The 15,315-nt window shown below is 40.2% G+C and overlaps 1 protein-coding gene across 1 annotated transcript in view; it reads right to left on the bottom strand.

The window, feature by feature from the left end:
• VCAN (versican) overlaps positions 1-15,315 on the bottom strand; it is a gene marked incomplete at its 5' end in the record, with an annotated part of 158,903 nt that overhangs the window by 114,703 nt on the left and 28,885 nt on the right. The window contains 2 exons of the mRNA XM_054987095.1: positions 548-2,713; positions 14,831-15,124. Of these exons, the coding sequence (XP_054843070.1) occupies positions 548-2,713; positions 14,831-15,124 (2,460 nt within the window). The remainder of the gene's footprint in view (positions 1-547; positions 2,714-14,830; positions 15,125-15,315) is intronic.

Genomic DNA, 15,315 nt, shown 5'->3' with positions numbered 1-15,315 from the left:
GATACCCAAAGGATTAAAGCTGCATAGACAGTGCCCTCAGCTAAAACACACACACCCTTCCCATTTAAGTGTTCTGATTAAAGTCTGCCAATTCCACACTATATTCCTTTTCCCTCCCCAAATTTGACAGTATTCTTTAATTAACCAAAAAGAACAATCTACTATGTAATTTAGCTGATAGCACTGAAAATGCTATTGTTAATAGCTACAGACTAATGAAGTGTTAACACACTCTAATGCTACACTCAGAAGTAGTAATGAGTGGCATGGAAGCTATGGAATTAAAAATGACTTGTTCCACAGATAATGGAAGTCAATTCAATGGTCTAATAATACCAAACAGCAAGCTCACACATATGACTGTTGCAGCAATATCTGACAACAACAATAATAATGTTACGACATATACTGCTTATAACTAGTATCAGTTATCTATCAACCATTTTCAAAATACAGAACATAAAATAAAAGCACAGTTTTTCGGACATTTTGAGTACACTGCCAAATGTCCACAATCTTGGGGATTTGGCTTGAGGCAAACACTTACCTGTATCATTGCCTGAGATATCAACAACAAACAGATCTATATCAGGGCTGCTTTCCACCCCTATGTCAGCATTTGAAGTAGGAGGCGGTGGCTCTTGAGATTCTAAAACCTCCTTGGGTGGTCCTGTGGGCTGGGCAATTGCGGTAACACTTGATGATGTAAAATATTCTGTATCAATTTCTGGTTCTACCATCTTCCCTGTAAAATCATCATCAGTAGTGGTTTTAACGGAAGAAATAGATTCATCAATTATTACCATGTCTATGTTTGTATCCTCATCTGGTTCCCTGTCAATTAAAGGCGGTTGGGTTTTGGTAATTAAAGGCTTGGATGCTGAAGTAGGCTGGACTTTGTCTACTGCAGCAACTGTAGATGTAGTTAAGCCACTCAGCATTGTTGGTTTGCTTGTTGCCGTAACTGAAAATAAAACAGCATCAGTTCCTATGGCATCTTCTGTTATTCCTGAACCTTCCGGACTAAGAGTTGTAAGGCTATCTAATTTTACCATATCAGTAGATTTTTCAGCTACGGGAGCAATAACTTCTGTTGGACCTATAGATTGAATTGAGGGTGCTCTACTTTCACTTTCGAATGTTGCCTTCACATCTGGGTCCAAAGCCTCTGTAGGTGTGTATTTCTCATCATATGCAGATCCTTCAACAGCGACATCATGTTCAGGTGACAAAGGCATGGTTGTAGTGTCTGGGACAGTAGCCAGTTTTTCTATAGCTTGGTCTTTAGTACTGAATTCCTCTTGAATAACTGCTGTAGCCTCTGTTGCTGTTCCTTTGATACTTGTATGAATAGTAACAGTGGCTACATCTTTAATATATCCATATTCTGAAGTTTTGTAAATGAGGGTAATACCAGGTTCTGTCTTTGACAGTGAAATTGAAGTAGTTACTTTTTCTGCATCTGTAAATGTAACTGACTGTGTGCCTGCTATGCCTTCAATGTTCACAGAGGGAGAAACAGTAGCTGTTTTTCCGGGTGTTCCTAAGTCTGGCTGCTGCTCACCAGCACTTCCTTCATAAGTCCCATCATATTTTTGATCTATTTTTCCTTCAGTCTTCTCGGATTTCATTTCTGGTGTGGGTGCAAGCATTGTGATTGTGTCATCATAATGCCTTGTCATTTCATCTCTTTCATCTTTGGTAAAGCCTCCTGTCTGGTTCACGACATTACTTGTGTCTGTGACAGTAGACATGTCTCTTGGTAACTCCATAATGTCTGATGCAGGAGTAAAAGATGTCATGCTACTTTCAACTGGTGGCACTTTAGATACTGTGATCACCTCTCTATCTAAAGATGTATGTGTGGGAATAAGTCCTGCATGATCTTTACTTTCATATGAATCAGCAAGGGTCACTGTACGCTCTTCATCCCCATCTGATTCTGGAGAACCCACATGTATCACTTTAATTTTATCTGTTGCTGTAGAAACTGGTGTCTCAGGGGTCTTCGTCGCTGATGGTTTCTTGATGCCAAATAAAGTTATTGAGGACAACTCATCTGGTATAGGTGTAGCTTTTTCATCCAAATAAGTCTTTGACACTTTAACAACATCTGGCTCTGGAGTACTGCTAGAGGTCACTGGTCTATGATCAGTCATAATATCGCCACTGTCATCTTCTTTTAAACTAAGTTCATGATTATCAGTGAGCAGCTCTTTGGGAATGACAACAGTTGTGAGTTTTGTGTCAGTTTTTGCTTCCATTGATGCTTTTGTGGGATGGATGCCAAGTTGTGTTTCTTCCCTTTTTACAGCTACAGAAGTCTCAGCTTCAACAGGATCAGTCAAGTTAGCTCTAAATACAGTATCTACAGATGTTCTTATTGGTCCTACCTCTATCTGTTCAGTTAGCCTTTCAGAACTCAAGGAATCATCTTCATGGAGGTATGAGATAGATGGCGTAGGTGTGGACATTGTATCCAGTTCTGTCACTTCTGATGAATCGGTATAGTCTTTAACAGTCTGAGGTAGAATAGTAGATAAACGAATGGGTTTTTTAGGTATGTTCTCTTCCTGTTTTCCTCCAGGTGTGGCATAAGGCTGAATTGCTGCTTTGGTTGGTATTATCTTCAGTTCAGTTAATAAACTGCCTGATCCACTTTCCAAAGGTATATGTAGTTCGACAGATGTAGAGTCTGATACGTTCTGTTTAGCTAAGTAAAAGAAAAGTGACATAAATAATTAGTTTCAGGTAGATAGCCCTATTGGTCAGAATTTCCACTGACCAATTCCACTGACATCTTAGAAATCCACAAGATTTTCATGGTGTAAGCTGTTGAGAGTCAAAGCTCTGAAGAAGGGAGCTTTGACTCTCAAAAGCTTATACCCTGAAAATCTTGTTGTTTCCTAAAGTGTCACTGGACTCAAATCCTGCAGAAATAATTAGAAAGTTCAGCAATTTAAAAATTAGTTTATTTCATATTTTTTTTGGTTTAAAGAATTAAATTTAAATCATTTTAGAAAGATATATTATTTGAGCATAATGGAAATGGTATCTGGTCCAGAATGTGGCTGCCAGGCTGTTGAGAGAGGCAAACTCTGAGGAACATTTATCCTATTTTGTACGATCTGTACTGACTGCCAGTTAGTTCTAGGCATAACACAGATCCTAAACAACTAGGGCCACCTTTTACACTTGAACGCATCTAGATACTGAAGTAATTTTTGTAGATCCCAGTATGGTGTGGTTTCTAGAAATCTGAGACTTGGAAAACCACAACTCAAATGCCAGTTCAGCATGAAACTCACTGAATGACTTTGGATTAGTCATTCTCTCACCCTAACCTACATTTTAGAATTATTAAGATGACAAAAAAGGGTAAGAAACAACTATATATGCTAATCTGAACTCCTTGGAGGAGGAATGGTATAATAATATGCTACAATTAAATGTGAACAATTTTCAAGTGGCTACTGTGAACCAGCTTGTATTCTTGCTGAATTTTTATTATTATAGCCAAGTTGCTTCCATAAGCAAATCAGAATTTAAACAACTGAAACAGAAGTGCTTTAATCAGTCTTATTATAGATCCCTAAAAGTAGTGTGTTTGTAATTCTGCATGAGTAAATATCCAGGCTTGGGTGACCTGAAAACCAAAATGCTCTTATTAAAGAATAAAAAGCAGTAAAACACAAATATGGATAGCAATAGAGGGTCAGAACAGTTCCGGGTAAAGAAATACCATGCTACCTCTACTGGCAATCATCAAAATTCCCAGCAGAAGCAACTTAAACATATTTACAGTGCAATTCTAAGCAGAGTTACACCAGTCTAAGCCCATTGGTTTCAATGTGTTTAGACTGGAGTGACTCTGCTTAGGATTGCACTATTAGTTTTATAACTGCATTATAAACCTTCCAATGGGCAGCACAATATTATTCTCTAATATCTACAGAATAACCAGAGGTTGCACTGCCTGTGGAGTGAGAGAAGGCTGAGTTCCAATGCCAGAGCAGGGAAATAAAAACAATGAGGTCCTAGCAGACAATCCCAGTGTCTTCTGGCTCTCACACCAGATCACAGGATCAGGCTGTAAGAAAAGGAAGCTAGAGTTCAATCTTCAAGGATATATTACCTATTTCATTTTCTTAAGGAATTCACTGCCAGCAGCTGATAACCAGCAGGAGCATGGCAAAACAGGGATATTGGCTGGGAGAGGTGCTGGTGGCATTTTACCATATTTTCCAGCAATTCCGAGAACGTTCGTATAACAATTTCTGTTTTGTTTTAAACCTTGGTTTTGCACCTTTGTTACAGCTCCTCCTTACGTTACCTTAAACTTTTACCTCAGGAGAACCCTGGTCACAACCAACACTCTTTTAATGTCCATTCACTCAGAGGTTCAGGAGATCTCTACTTTATCCAGGCTTATACTTCAAGGACACCTTCCCATTGGGGTTTGAATCCCATTGTTAACTCCATCTGTGGCAGTTTGCCCTGTTTGTATGACCTATCTATTGCTGCTGCTTAAAAGATTTTTCTGCCACCAATGGCTTTCATCTTAGATCTCTACTGTTTAACTGGTATTGCAAGAAGGCTTGTTATAGCTATAGAATGACAGAACAGACAGAGCATGGGGGAGGCTGTGAGGTAAAAAAAAGAGGATCTTTTCTTGCTTAATCAGAAGTGAAATTTATTTATAAGCACATAAGCATGATGGTTGCAGAGCACTGATAAGCATATTGGTTTCAGAATAGTTCTTAAGCTTGGCGGTTTCAAAAATAGTTGTCTTCTTAAAGGTATATTCACAGATCCAGTCATGACAACTTATTTCCCACACAGATCTTCACTAGCATCCATGCTGACATGTATTTACTCAGGCCTCCTCACACAGCTTGCCTGATTTACGCAGATTAACCTCTCTGAGCTGTACACAGACTGACCCAGGCACATACACCCTTTGTCTGACTTAGATAGAATGAACACTTTTCTCTCAGCACTCAGGTCTGCACTTAAACTCACAGTAACCAATATTAAAACCTCCTCATTAATACATACAAATTTATTTACATGCAAAACGTTACAGTTTCCATAGGGTTTCTAGCGATTTTAGCTAGAAACAGGCATGACATCACTTCTGGGTTTTCTCTGGAAGTGATGTGATGCCACTGTGGGGACTATTCTTTTTGTTTATTTTCCTCCTGTCAACCAACAATGAAGCAGCGGGCAGCACAGATTGCCAACAGGAGACCTGACAACCCTACTGTAAGGTTTAGAGTTCACAGAAGTCAAAGGGTGAGAGAGAGAAGAGATACGTGCATAGTAGGAATATTTACCAATAAGTAGAGTTGCACGTATCTTTTATCCAAAGAAAATTGCACTGATACGTTTGCCTTTCCAAAATATTTATCCCAGTTCAGATTGCTGGCTAATTGTCTGGGATTTGATTTTGGAATTTTGATTTTATTTAAGCAATGGTTCTCTGTTCAATGTTGTGCCACCAATGGTAGATTGTTTGGTGTAGTGGTTAAGAGCGCGGGACTCTAATCTGGAGAATTGAGTTTGATTCCCCACTCCTCCACTTGAAGCCAGCTGGGCGACCTTGGGTCAGTCACAGATTCTAGGATCTCTCATAGCCCCACTCACCTCACAGGGTATTTTGTTGTGGGGATAATAATAACATACTTTGTAAACCTCTCTGAGTGGGCATTAAGTTGTCCTGAAGGGTGGTATGTAAATTGATTATTGTTGTTGTTGTTATTGTTGTTATTATTACTATTAATTCCAATCCTGACATGCTACCTGTTTTCTTAGGATGTCTTCCTAAACACTTCTCTATCCTGTTTTGCCTATACAACAGGGATATTTTCTCCTCTGTGCCGGAAAACTGGCAGGGAGGATTCTTTAGAAGTCAGGAACAATATCTGAGAATGGACTTCCTATTGAAAACAATGGAGAAACCCCCAATTTGTCTTGTTAACTGCCTACTTTTTAAACTCCTTTAATTCCAAACTGATATAAAGAATTAAAAATTATTTTTTTAAAAAAAAAATGTACTTTAGCATTATTTTAATGTAGTTATTTGAATAGTCCTGACTATCCTGGAAGCTAAGTGTGGTTGGCCATGGTTAATACTTGGATGGGAGACTCCCTAAGGAAGACAATGGCAATCAATCTCTGCTAATCTCTTGCCTTGAAAACTTCATGAGTGATTGCTATAAGTCACTTCTGATTTTCCAGAATTTAATTATTTATTATATTATTTCATTGTTCAGCATCCTGACCTCAATAGCCCAGATGAGCCTCATCTCGTCAGATCTCAGAAGCTAAGCAGGATCGGCCTTGGTTAGTAATTGGATGGGAGACCTCCAATGAAGACCAGAGTTGCAGAAGCAGGCAATGGCAAACCACTTCTGTTAGTCTCTTGCCTTGAAAACCCCAGCAGAGGTCACCATAAGTCAGCGATGACTTGAGGGCACTCTCCATCACCAATGTTCAGCAATGCCAAAGGCTCCACAACATGGCCCATATGGCACACACTTAGTAAGGCTCAACAAAAAGTCTCCAATTCATTCCTGTATTTAGCTTTCCATATAAAGCTCGTTCAATTTATCTTCAGCTAACTGGCAAAACACTAAGATTGGTTTCAGCTGACTTGTTCTGATTTGCAGCAAGATTTGAATCTAGAATTATTTCAGCTTCATTAGAATTTGCTTTTGCACTAGCAAGGTTCAGAAGATACAGATTTTTTAGATTTGTGAACTTAACTATATAAAAGGTTAGTGTGATGGAGCTGTTTATTCTCAGGGATTAATTTGCCTTTTCCCTGAAGAAGACAATTCCATCAAGAGAAGGTTGATTCTTCTAAAACAGGCTCAGCTCCAATGTTCAATGGATGCCTTCTGTACAGATGTCTTGCATTACTGCACTCCTTGAACCATGTGTTCAACGGATTATCTTCTTTGTGCTTCTTCTGAATCAAGAAATGAAGAAGTTTTTCCTAATAAACTATTCACTTCTAATACTGCAAGAAAGCAAATTATCTCACCGACAGCTGCTTACATCAAAGCCTATCGTGCATTCTACAAAATGTATTCTTTTTACATTACGCACAGCCCAAATGAAGTTGATTTGGAACTGGGAGAGATTTAAGAGCTTTTTTAAGTTCATCCCTTGCATGTTTACCTTATGCTTTTACTTTGGAACAAACTTCCTTTTTCATTTGACACCTTTTTAAAAATTCAGCAAAGTAACAGCTATGAATAATATGTTTTATTTTCCTGAAATATATATTAAGGAACTGGATCACATAATACTTTTTTTTATGCCACAGGCTGACCTTTTTCAGGACAGTCAAAGCCTTTTTAGGTTACAGATTGTAAAACTGAAGTCAGTGGGTGTAGAAGGGGATAAGTCTGCATAGGACTGCAGTTAGAGTAACATAGAATAAGATTTATTTCCAATGTGCTTACTAAGGAGAGCACTTATTTGAATTAGACGATACACCATTTGCAATAGGGCATAAATCAAAGATTGTACACCTGAAACACTCACTATGTGGAAGCTGTTTTAACAGCTCCCCAAGCTTGGCTTTATTCACAGACTTGAGGTTCCCATCTCAGTTTCTGTTAGGCTTGCCGTTCCCATGGTGGGGGTGGGGGATCCCCAGCTCCCATCCTCTGCCCCCCCCCATTCACCTGACTGCCGTGCTCCTTGGCGGCAGTGAGACAATGTCACTATTGGGAGTGACATCATCACACTGCCCCAAGAGCACCTCCACACTTCGTAGTGAGACAATCTGGGCCCCAAACAGGCCAAATCAGGACATTTTGGGACCCAGATTGGCCCAGTGGGAAGCTCGTGCTCATGCAAAGCACACACACACAAAGAAAAATAATAAAGTGACTGCTGGGTTCTCCCCCTCCCATCAGGAGGTTAAGGGGACCTGGCAACCCTAGTTTTTGATATCAACACTGGTCAACCAACAACGATTTGTTAGTGGCTATAACCATTAAGCGATCAACAAAGTGCCTTGTTCCCAGGTGTATTTTCCAATTCCAATTCCAATTCTCCTACAGAAATTTTAGACACAGAAATTCAACTGGGGACAGCATGGAGGAAATGAGGCCCTTGAGAGAGAGAAAAAAACAATGGAAGAATGGAAGAATGAAAGACGATAGCTTTGCATAATGAAACATAGAAAAGGCTTACTAATCCTTCAGCCTTGCAGGCATTCACTGACATTGCAAATCTTGATTTTGGTGGAAAGTCAGCATAGAAATGTTTTTTTAAAAAATAAATAATACTGGGAAGTCATTTAAAAACACACAGAAATCAAGATTAGCCTACATTAACTCAACTGTGTATAAAGTACTCCAATTATATGCCAGCCCAAACATTTAAGAAGCTGAAAATCTATTGATCATGAATAGACATGGGCACAAACCGCATTACGAACCAAAAAAACCCCATGAACCGCCTGATTGTCTGTTCACGAACCAGCGGTTCATGAGGGTCCATGGCCAATGAACCAGCATTCGTTGGAAGCCCGGTTCGTTCTGTTCTTCCGTGGTTCGTGAAGCCGGACAGTCAGGCACCATCAATCAATTCCCTTGGAAACGGAGCTGGGGGAATGCCTGAACTCTGTCTGTACTCCTTCTGTCACCCTGGAAACCCGAATCGAAGCCCAGCTTACCCTGATCAGCAGGTCTTCCTTCCAACCATGAAGCTGCAAATTGGTTACAATTGGTTACATGGGAGAAGACCCCTGGGGGATGGAGGGGGGAGGGGTGTTCTGTAGCCATGGGCACTCCAATCTCATCCCTGCAAATCCTGATAGGCAGTTCTGACGGCCAACCCCTTGTACACTGGGCCAACATCAACTGGTGGCTCTAATTGTATCAAATGGGAGTTTCCTGGGGGCCTCAGATTGGAGAGGGGATAACTCCAAGATCCCTATTGCAATCTTGACCAAACTTGGGTTCTGGCTGGAGAAGAGCCTGCTAAACATTCCCGGGGAATATGGGCTCTCTAAGTTCAACAGGGGCCATTCTGATGCCCACGAACCTCCAACTGGTTCATCAGTGGGAAATGTTTGTTGTGGTTCACTGGTTCAGGTTCGTCGTCGGCACCGAACCACAAACTGCTGGTTCGTTAAATTTTTTTGGTTCGTGCCCATGTCTAATCATGAACCTACTCATACTGAACTCATGCTGAGATCCAGTTCAACAATCAGAAACTGATCTGTGGCTTCCCCAAACAGTAGGGATAGAAAAATAGAAATATATCTCTTATTTCCTCCCCTCGTTTTTTTAGACAAGCAAGAGTAGCTCTAGTGAGTTACTTCCTGGGCTTGTCAATCTAGAGATCTGTAAGAGAAATCACTGCTCTCTGCCAATCATCTATTTTCCTGCTACACTGCTTTGTTTATATAAGTACATGCATATGAACTATGAATCTCTGTAAGGTACTTAGATATTTATACTTTAAAAATAAGAACATTTACATTTCTTAATTATGTCCAAAGCTGTGGCCACATTATATAGGGGAATGCCTTTGCTCATATATAATCCCAACTCTCTACCCATGAATTAAAATGTGCTAGATACATTAACAGATTTACGTAACCCAGCAACCTGAGATTAATCTCTACCAGAAACATAGGGATGTTTGTTGTTATTGTTGATTGGGGCATCTACTTAATTAAATTTTTCCTGAAGGAAATTTGCCAGGCCAGCTCTAGTGTAATTTTCAAGAGAAGAACAGTGAAAACATTTTTAGTTTGCCAGGCTTCTTGAGGACTGAAATTGCTTCTGATTGAATGTGGTGGACTGTTTCTAATGTTTGTGCACTGTATTTTGCTTTCAATGACCACTTTATGCTTTAGTATGATTTTATTGTCTGCTGCTTTGAGAGCTTTAAGCAGCCTTAAAAGCTAAACATAACAAAACAAAACAAAATTTAAAGAAAACTGCTTTAGCTTTGTACATTTGGGCCAAAGATAACAAACTCAGTGGACAGACTGCTTTTGACTTCATTGGGGTTAGGTCCTAAGAAAGATAAGGGAAATGTTCCAAATACTCTGTGTTTGGCTATAAAACCCATATCCATTAAGAATCAATTGATTTTGGCAAAACTGATGTTTTAATTTTACTACAGTCTAAGAAGAACCAGTGTTCATTTAGAAGTTCTTTTTAAAATTATTGTTCTTCTCCTACTAAAGAAAAGTCTTGATATTTGGTACACAAAAGCCATCCTTTACAAAAAAATCTGGACAGCATAAGCATAAGTTCATGTCCTAATGAAATTACTTTAACCATGTTTACAAGACCCTTACTTTCTTTTGAAGGCATCTGAGCATGCAAGCAACTAGGAAGAAATACAATTTAAAGGATGAGAAGCACTTTTATGCCATAATATTGGTAGGAATGATTTTGTGCACATCCTCCTTAGAGAATTGGAGGCAACAGGCACTGGGGGTGGGGCAAGAGGGCCAATGAGAGGGCTGAAAACAGAAGGCTACTGTTCCTTCATGCTTTTTGTCAGCCACTGATGGCTGCATGGTCCCAGAGCTCTGGTGCGGATTATCTCTTGGCACTGAGCATCAGCACTTGGACCTTTACACTGCACGGTGTGTGGGGATGAGGTTGATGAGCAACAACTCTTCACAGACAAGGAAAAGCAGGCATAGCCATGTCAAGTCTGAAGCCAGGGTGAGTTGCCCAAATGCTGACAAACCCAATGGGCAGCCTCTTAGGGAGCCCATACAATGGGAAGCATGAGTTTAATATACAGTTTGTATTAATTAATAAACCCTAGTTTGATACATGGATTTTGTCTGGTTTCTTCATTTTGGGGTATGGTGGCAAATGTTTTGAGGTGAAGGAGTATTGAGAAACTAAGAAGGGACTGTGACAGGGAAGCACTATTCAGAACCACTTTTTATATAAATTTGAAAATCTACTGGGATAGGAGATACACATGTGTAAAGTACAAAGAAGCTTTAGGCTCTCATAAGGTCAGTGGGATTGGCTTCTAGAGCCAGCAGTGCCATTAGTAAAATTATTGGCATTCTAGAAAGCCACATGACTCCCAGGGAAACACATTTGTGAGCAAAATGATCAAGGTCATTGTTGTAAACTTACAGTGACCAACTGCTTTTGAACCTGATGGCTCCAAGCACAAAAAGCAATCTGTTGTTCAGGGTGTTAAAAAGCAAACTAAGAATACATGCACATCTGGCACATCTGGACGTGGGGTCACAGCCTTTCTCAAATTGCTGGATTCATTGGCTAGTGCTATTTATATCCTAGGAACTGCAGTTTGAAATCACACTGAAACATAGGCCGAATCCACACTTCCTTTTTGTTTCCGTGCCTTTTTCGCAACCGCGGTGCTGTTCAAGCAGATACAAGCTTTCCCATTCTGTGTGTTCCCCGCCATCACCACGCCACAATTGCGCCTCCTTTCTGTACCACGTGATAATGGCGGAAATCTATTTTTGCCTGGCACTTTTTAAAAAAAATTGGGTTTTCATAGCGCATTTGCAAAATAAAGAAAGGTCGGTATACCGCAAAACCCACTTTAGTGAACAGCGGTTTGTGCAGGAAAAGGCTAGGACCATATTGGCTGTGCTGCGAAGCATGCCAACCACAATCTGAGCCATCATTAGAAATATCACGCTCTGAGCATCCATGTTGGTGACTACTACAAGCAGAACACCACTGTAAACAACAGGGTTTCTGGAGAATGTTTTAATGTGACAAATTATTTTCAAATTTGCCCTCCATAACCACCAGCCAATTGTTAGAAAGTGGTCTGTGACGAGCAAAAAATGGGCCAATCAAAGTTGAAGGGGAGGGGACCTTGCCATTTCTTAGAAGTCGGAATATCAGTATAGCGCAAAATTAACTTTTAAAAAAAGAAGAAGAAGTGTCATGAGCCTTCAACACTGACGACGAAGAAGGGAACCGCCCCTATAACGCTTTACTCAGTGGCATGTGGAGAACTGATTGCACCACGAAGACGCACTGGGAGGGTGAATGTGATGATGCACAGCATGGTAGCGGAATGAACCCAACTTCCATGACTGCGCAAGATAAGCGGATGGTGAGTGTGTGTGGATTCGGCTGTCACATTCAGGGCATAATACAGATAATATCTTGTGTTTACTAAGGCTGAAACAGACATGCAAGAGGAGATCATGACCTGCCTTTGTATTTTGCTTTCTTACTTTAAAGCAGCTAATTAGATTTCCATTTTGATTGGAGCAGTAGTGCTGGGGTTTAATCATTTTTTCCACCCAGAAGCTGTTATCAGTCTCGTGGTAAAAAGGTATAATATAGGGATCTGCATTTTTCCTGCTACCAGGCTAATAGTGACTTCATGAACACATGATGCTGTTAGCAGTCAGACTCCCTTCCCATGCTATAAGGGTAGTTTATAGAAATGGAATATCATAAACCCCTTGCTATAACTCCTAGACATTGCCTGGCCCCTGGCAGAGAGAACGCCAGCTGGTCTGGAGACTGGAAAGTTACCAAGTCATCAGTCATAGGGGGAATGACTGACTGATGGCCCTCTACACCCCAGAAAGCAGCAGAGATAATGAGGCTTCCTGAGAAAACTCCCTGCCTAATCCCATCAACACCTCCCTCCACCTTTCCTCTCCCACTTATCTAATCAGAGTTACTCAGCACATCTGATAACCTTCTTGCTCGGTACTTACTGGGTAATCAAGCAATATTTTTACCTACAGTCCATCCCAGATAGTCATATCAGATCTCTCCCAAGTTATTGTCCTACCTCCGGACAAGCCATTGTTTGAGGGGCCCATCCCTGAAGATGTCTATTTATATCAAGAAAATGGCATGGAGAAAGAGTTCCAACACGCTTAATTAGAAATCAAGAGCCCTCAGCAGTTGATTTAAAAAAAATTTTTAAAATGGCACTGGGAAATCTAGTCACAGATGTTTGTTTCAGCTCTGGGAATTCACTGAGAATTTAGTACCCATTAAAGAATTTATCAGTTGGACTTAGGGGAACCTAACTTTTTCTGAATTGTATCTGATATTTTACATTATGAACTATAATCTTGAAATTTAAATTTATTGAAATTATTTTTTCAGATGACACTTTCCAAAACAGTGAATGATTTCTCTCCCCTGCCCAAGCTGGAAAAAATATAATTTATTTTAAAATGTTCATACAATAATTTTGTTCAAAAGGAAAGTGTGACTCAAAAGCAGCTTGAGGCTCAGCCACAAAAAATGGTTGTCTCCTTTGTTAATGGCAATGTTTTTATCATTAATACAGATGCCCCTTTTTTGGCAAATAACTGTTGCTTTCCTGAATGCGAAGATGCCAGCATCTACTTGGCATCTGAGAAATCCCATTCACTCTGCCTTTGCCTGACCCCCTTTTCACTTCCTGGATCTGTTGGTACTGACACAAAAGCAGATCTTTGTATTAGTGATGCTGGAACTAGTTTCAGGAAAAGGATGGTAGAAATTTAAAGCAATCTGGTGCAAAAGTACAAAGATAGAGTAAATTCTCCAGCTTCAAGGCAAGAGGTAAAGAGGCAGGGTGAAAAGATGACATCATTACTTTTTATTGTACAAACATCTGTTCTACAGACTTCAGGCACTGCTGCTATCTAGATGTCTTAGCTAGATCTTGTCTTTCTTAGAGCTGAACAGTATATTTTCCATTCTTTGCTCCAATTAACCATCTCTAATGCCATTACAAAAATGTTTTGTTTTCTATTCTAGATGTACTCTTGAAAACTGCTTGTTTCAGTAGACAAGAATGAAGAGAGACTGTAAAGATTTAATGACAGTGACAACACAGTGTGGTGTTTTGCTTCCTGCTCAGTCGACCTCTTCCTCCACCGCCATTGTTTTCCCTTCCGCTTCCATGGAAGAGCTTCTTGAAGTGAAGCAGGTCATGCTTCTTCCTTCATTCACTGCTCTCTCCTCCTTCCCCATCTCTTCCCCACCAGCCCTCTACCTCTCATCTCACAGCAAGATTTTCAGTTTCCCCCACTGCCTTCTTTCCAAAAGGCATAAGGTAAAGGGATATATAATTAAGTACAATTTGGTGGTTCTTGATCAAGTTCATTATTATACGGAAAAATTTTACTTAATTTGCATTGTGTTGATCATTTGCATTATTTCACTCTCCCTTCTGAAGTTATTTACTTAAGCTCTCTATTTAACCAGAGGAAACACTTTTCAGATGTACGCTTTCAGGTCACTCAGAAATGCTGGGTCCATGTGGATGAGACATATATACCAAGTTTGGATGTCCAAGCTAGGAGCAAGTTAAGTATGGAGGTGTGAAAAGGGTAAGCAGTACAGAACTGCATGAAAGGAGAGCAAAGAGCCACCTCCCAGTTGTTGCACGCGTACTTCTTAGGAATCTATGTACCCTGTCCAAAAACTAGCCGGAATAGTATCAAGATTGTTGCTTGAAACTTCACAATAAGACATGCTTCAGTTAGCCGCTGAACCATCTGTTACTTTGCCTTAGAGAACTGCAAGAAAGCCCTTGGCAGCTGATGAAAATTGTTTCCTAGAGGTGAGCCCAGAAGAATAGAGATGAAACATCTACATTTCTGTCCTCTTTGTTCTGAAATATCTGTGGATGATTAATGTTATTTCAAGATTGTTTCAATGGAGTTCCTCTGCCAAGACTGCAAAAAGGCCTCAGCCATGAGCTGCTTTTATTACAAACCTGTAAGAAAGTGACTCCAGCAAATTAAAAAGGATACATAACTTTTAAAAAACTGAAATAGTTATGCACTCTTAAAATAAACATCAAATAAACTTACGTTTAAAACAGTAGGCATCAAATCGACTATCTGGGTAAGGAAACCCTGTTTGGTTCTCATAGCGAAACAGGGTTCTCACACCAAGTAAGCCTCCTCCACACTGGATTCTTGCCACAGAAGCAGGGTAGCGCACGCTGCCATCAGCCAACCAGCCATAGTCACATTGGTCAAAGCCATTCCTCCAGGCAGCATGAAGATCACCAACAGAAGCAAGAACTGCATCCTGTGCTTCACACTGCCTTTTAGCTTCTTCAAAGGTTAGCTTGTTGGGCACAGTTACATGGAAGACATCACCTAGGGAAACAGAAACAATGCACCATTATAAAAGAACCAAAAGTGTGGCATGAACCAAAGTGTACAGCTATGTCACATTTCTAAAGGGATTGAAATGGAAAACATGGCTTCCAACACATCTATGGCTGAAACAAAAATGCGCCACGAGTCGGATTTCTTACTAAGATCTTTCCTTCCACCAATATGTCCTC

Source organism: Eublepharis macularius, chromosome 8 (genome assembly GCF_028583425.1).
Source record: "Eublepharis macularius isolate TG4126 chromosome 8, MPM_Emac_v1.0, whole genome shotgun sequence".
Classification (NCBI taxonomy): domain Eukaryota; kingdom Metazoa; phylum Chordata; class Lepidosauria; order Squamata; family Eublepharidae; genus Eublepharis; species Eublepharis macularius.
The sequence above is the reverse complement of the archived record's forward strand: the minus strand, read 5'-3'. Positions and strand labels throughout refer to the sequence as shown.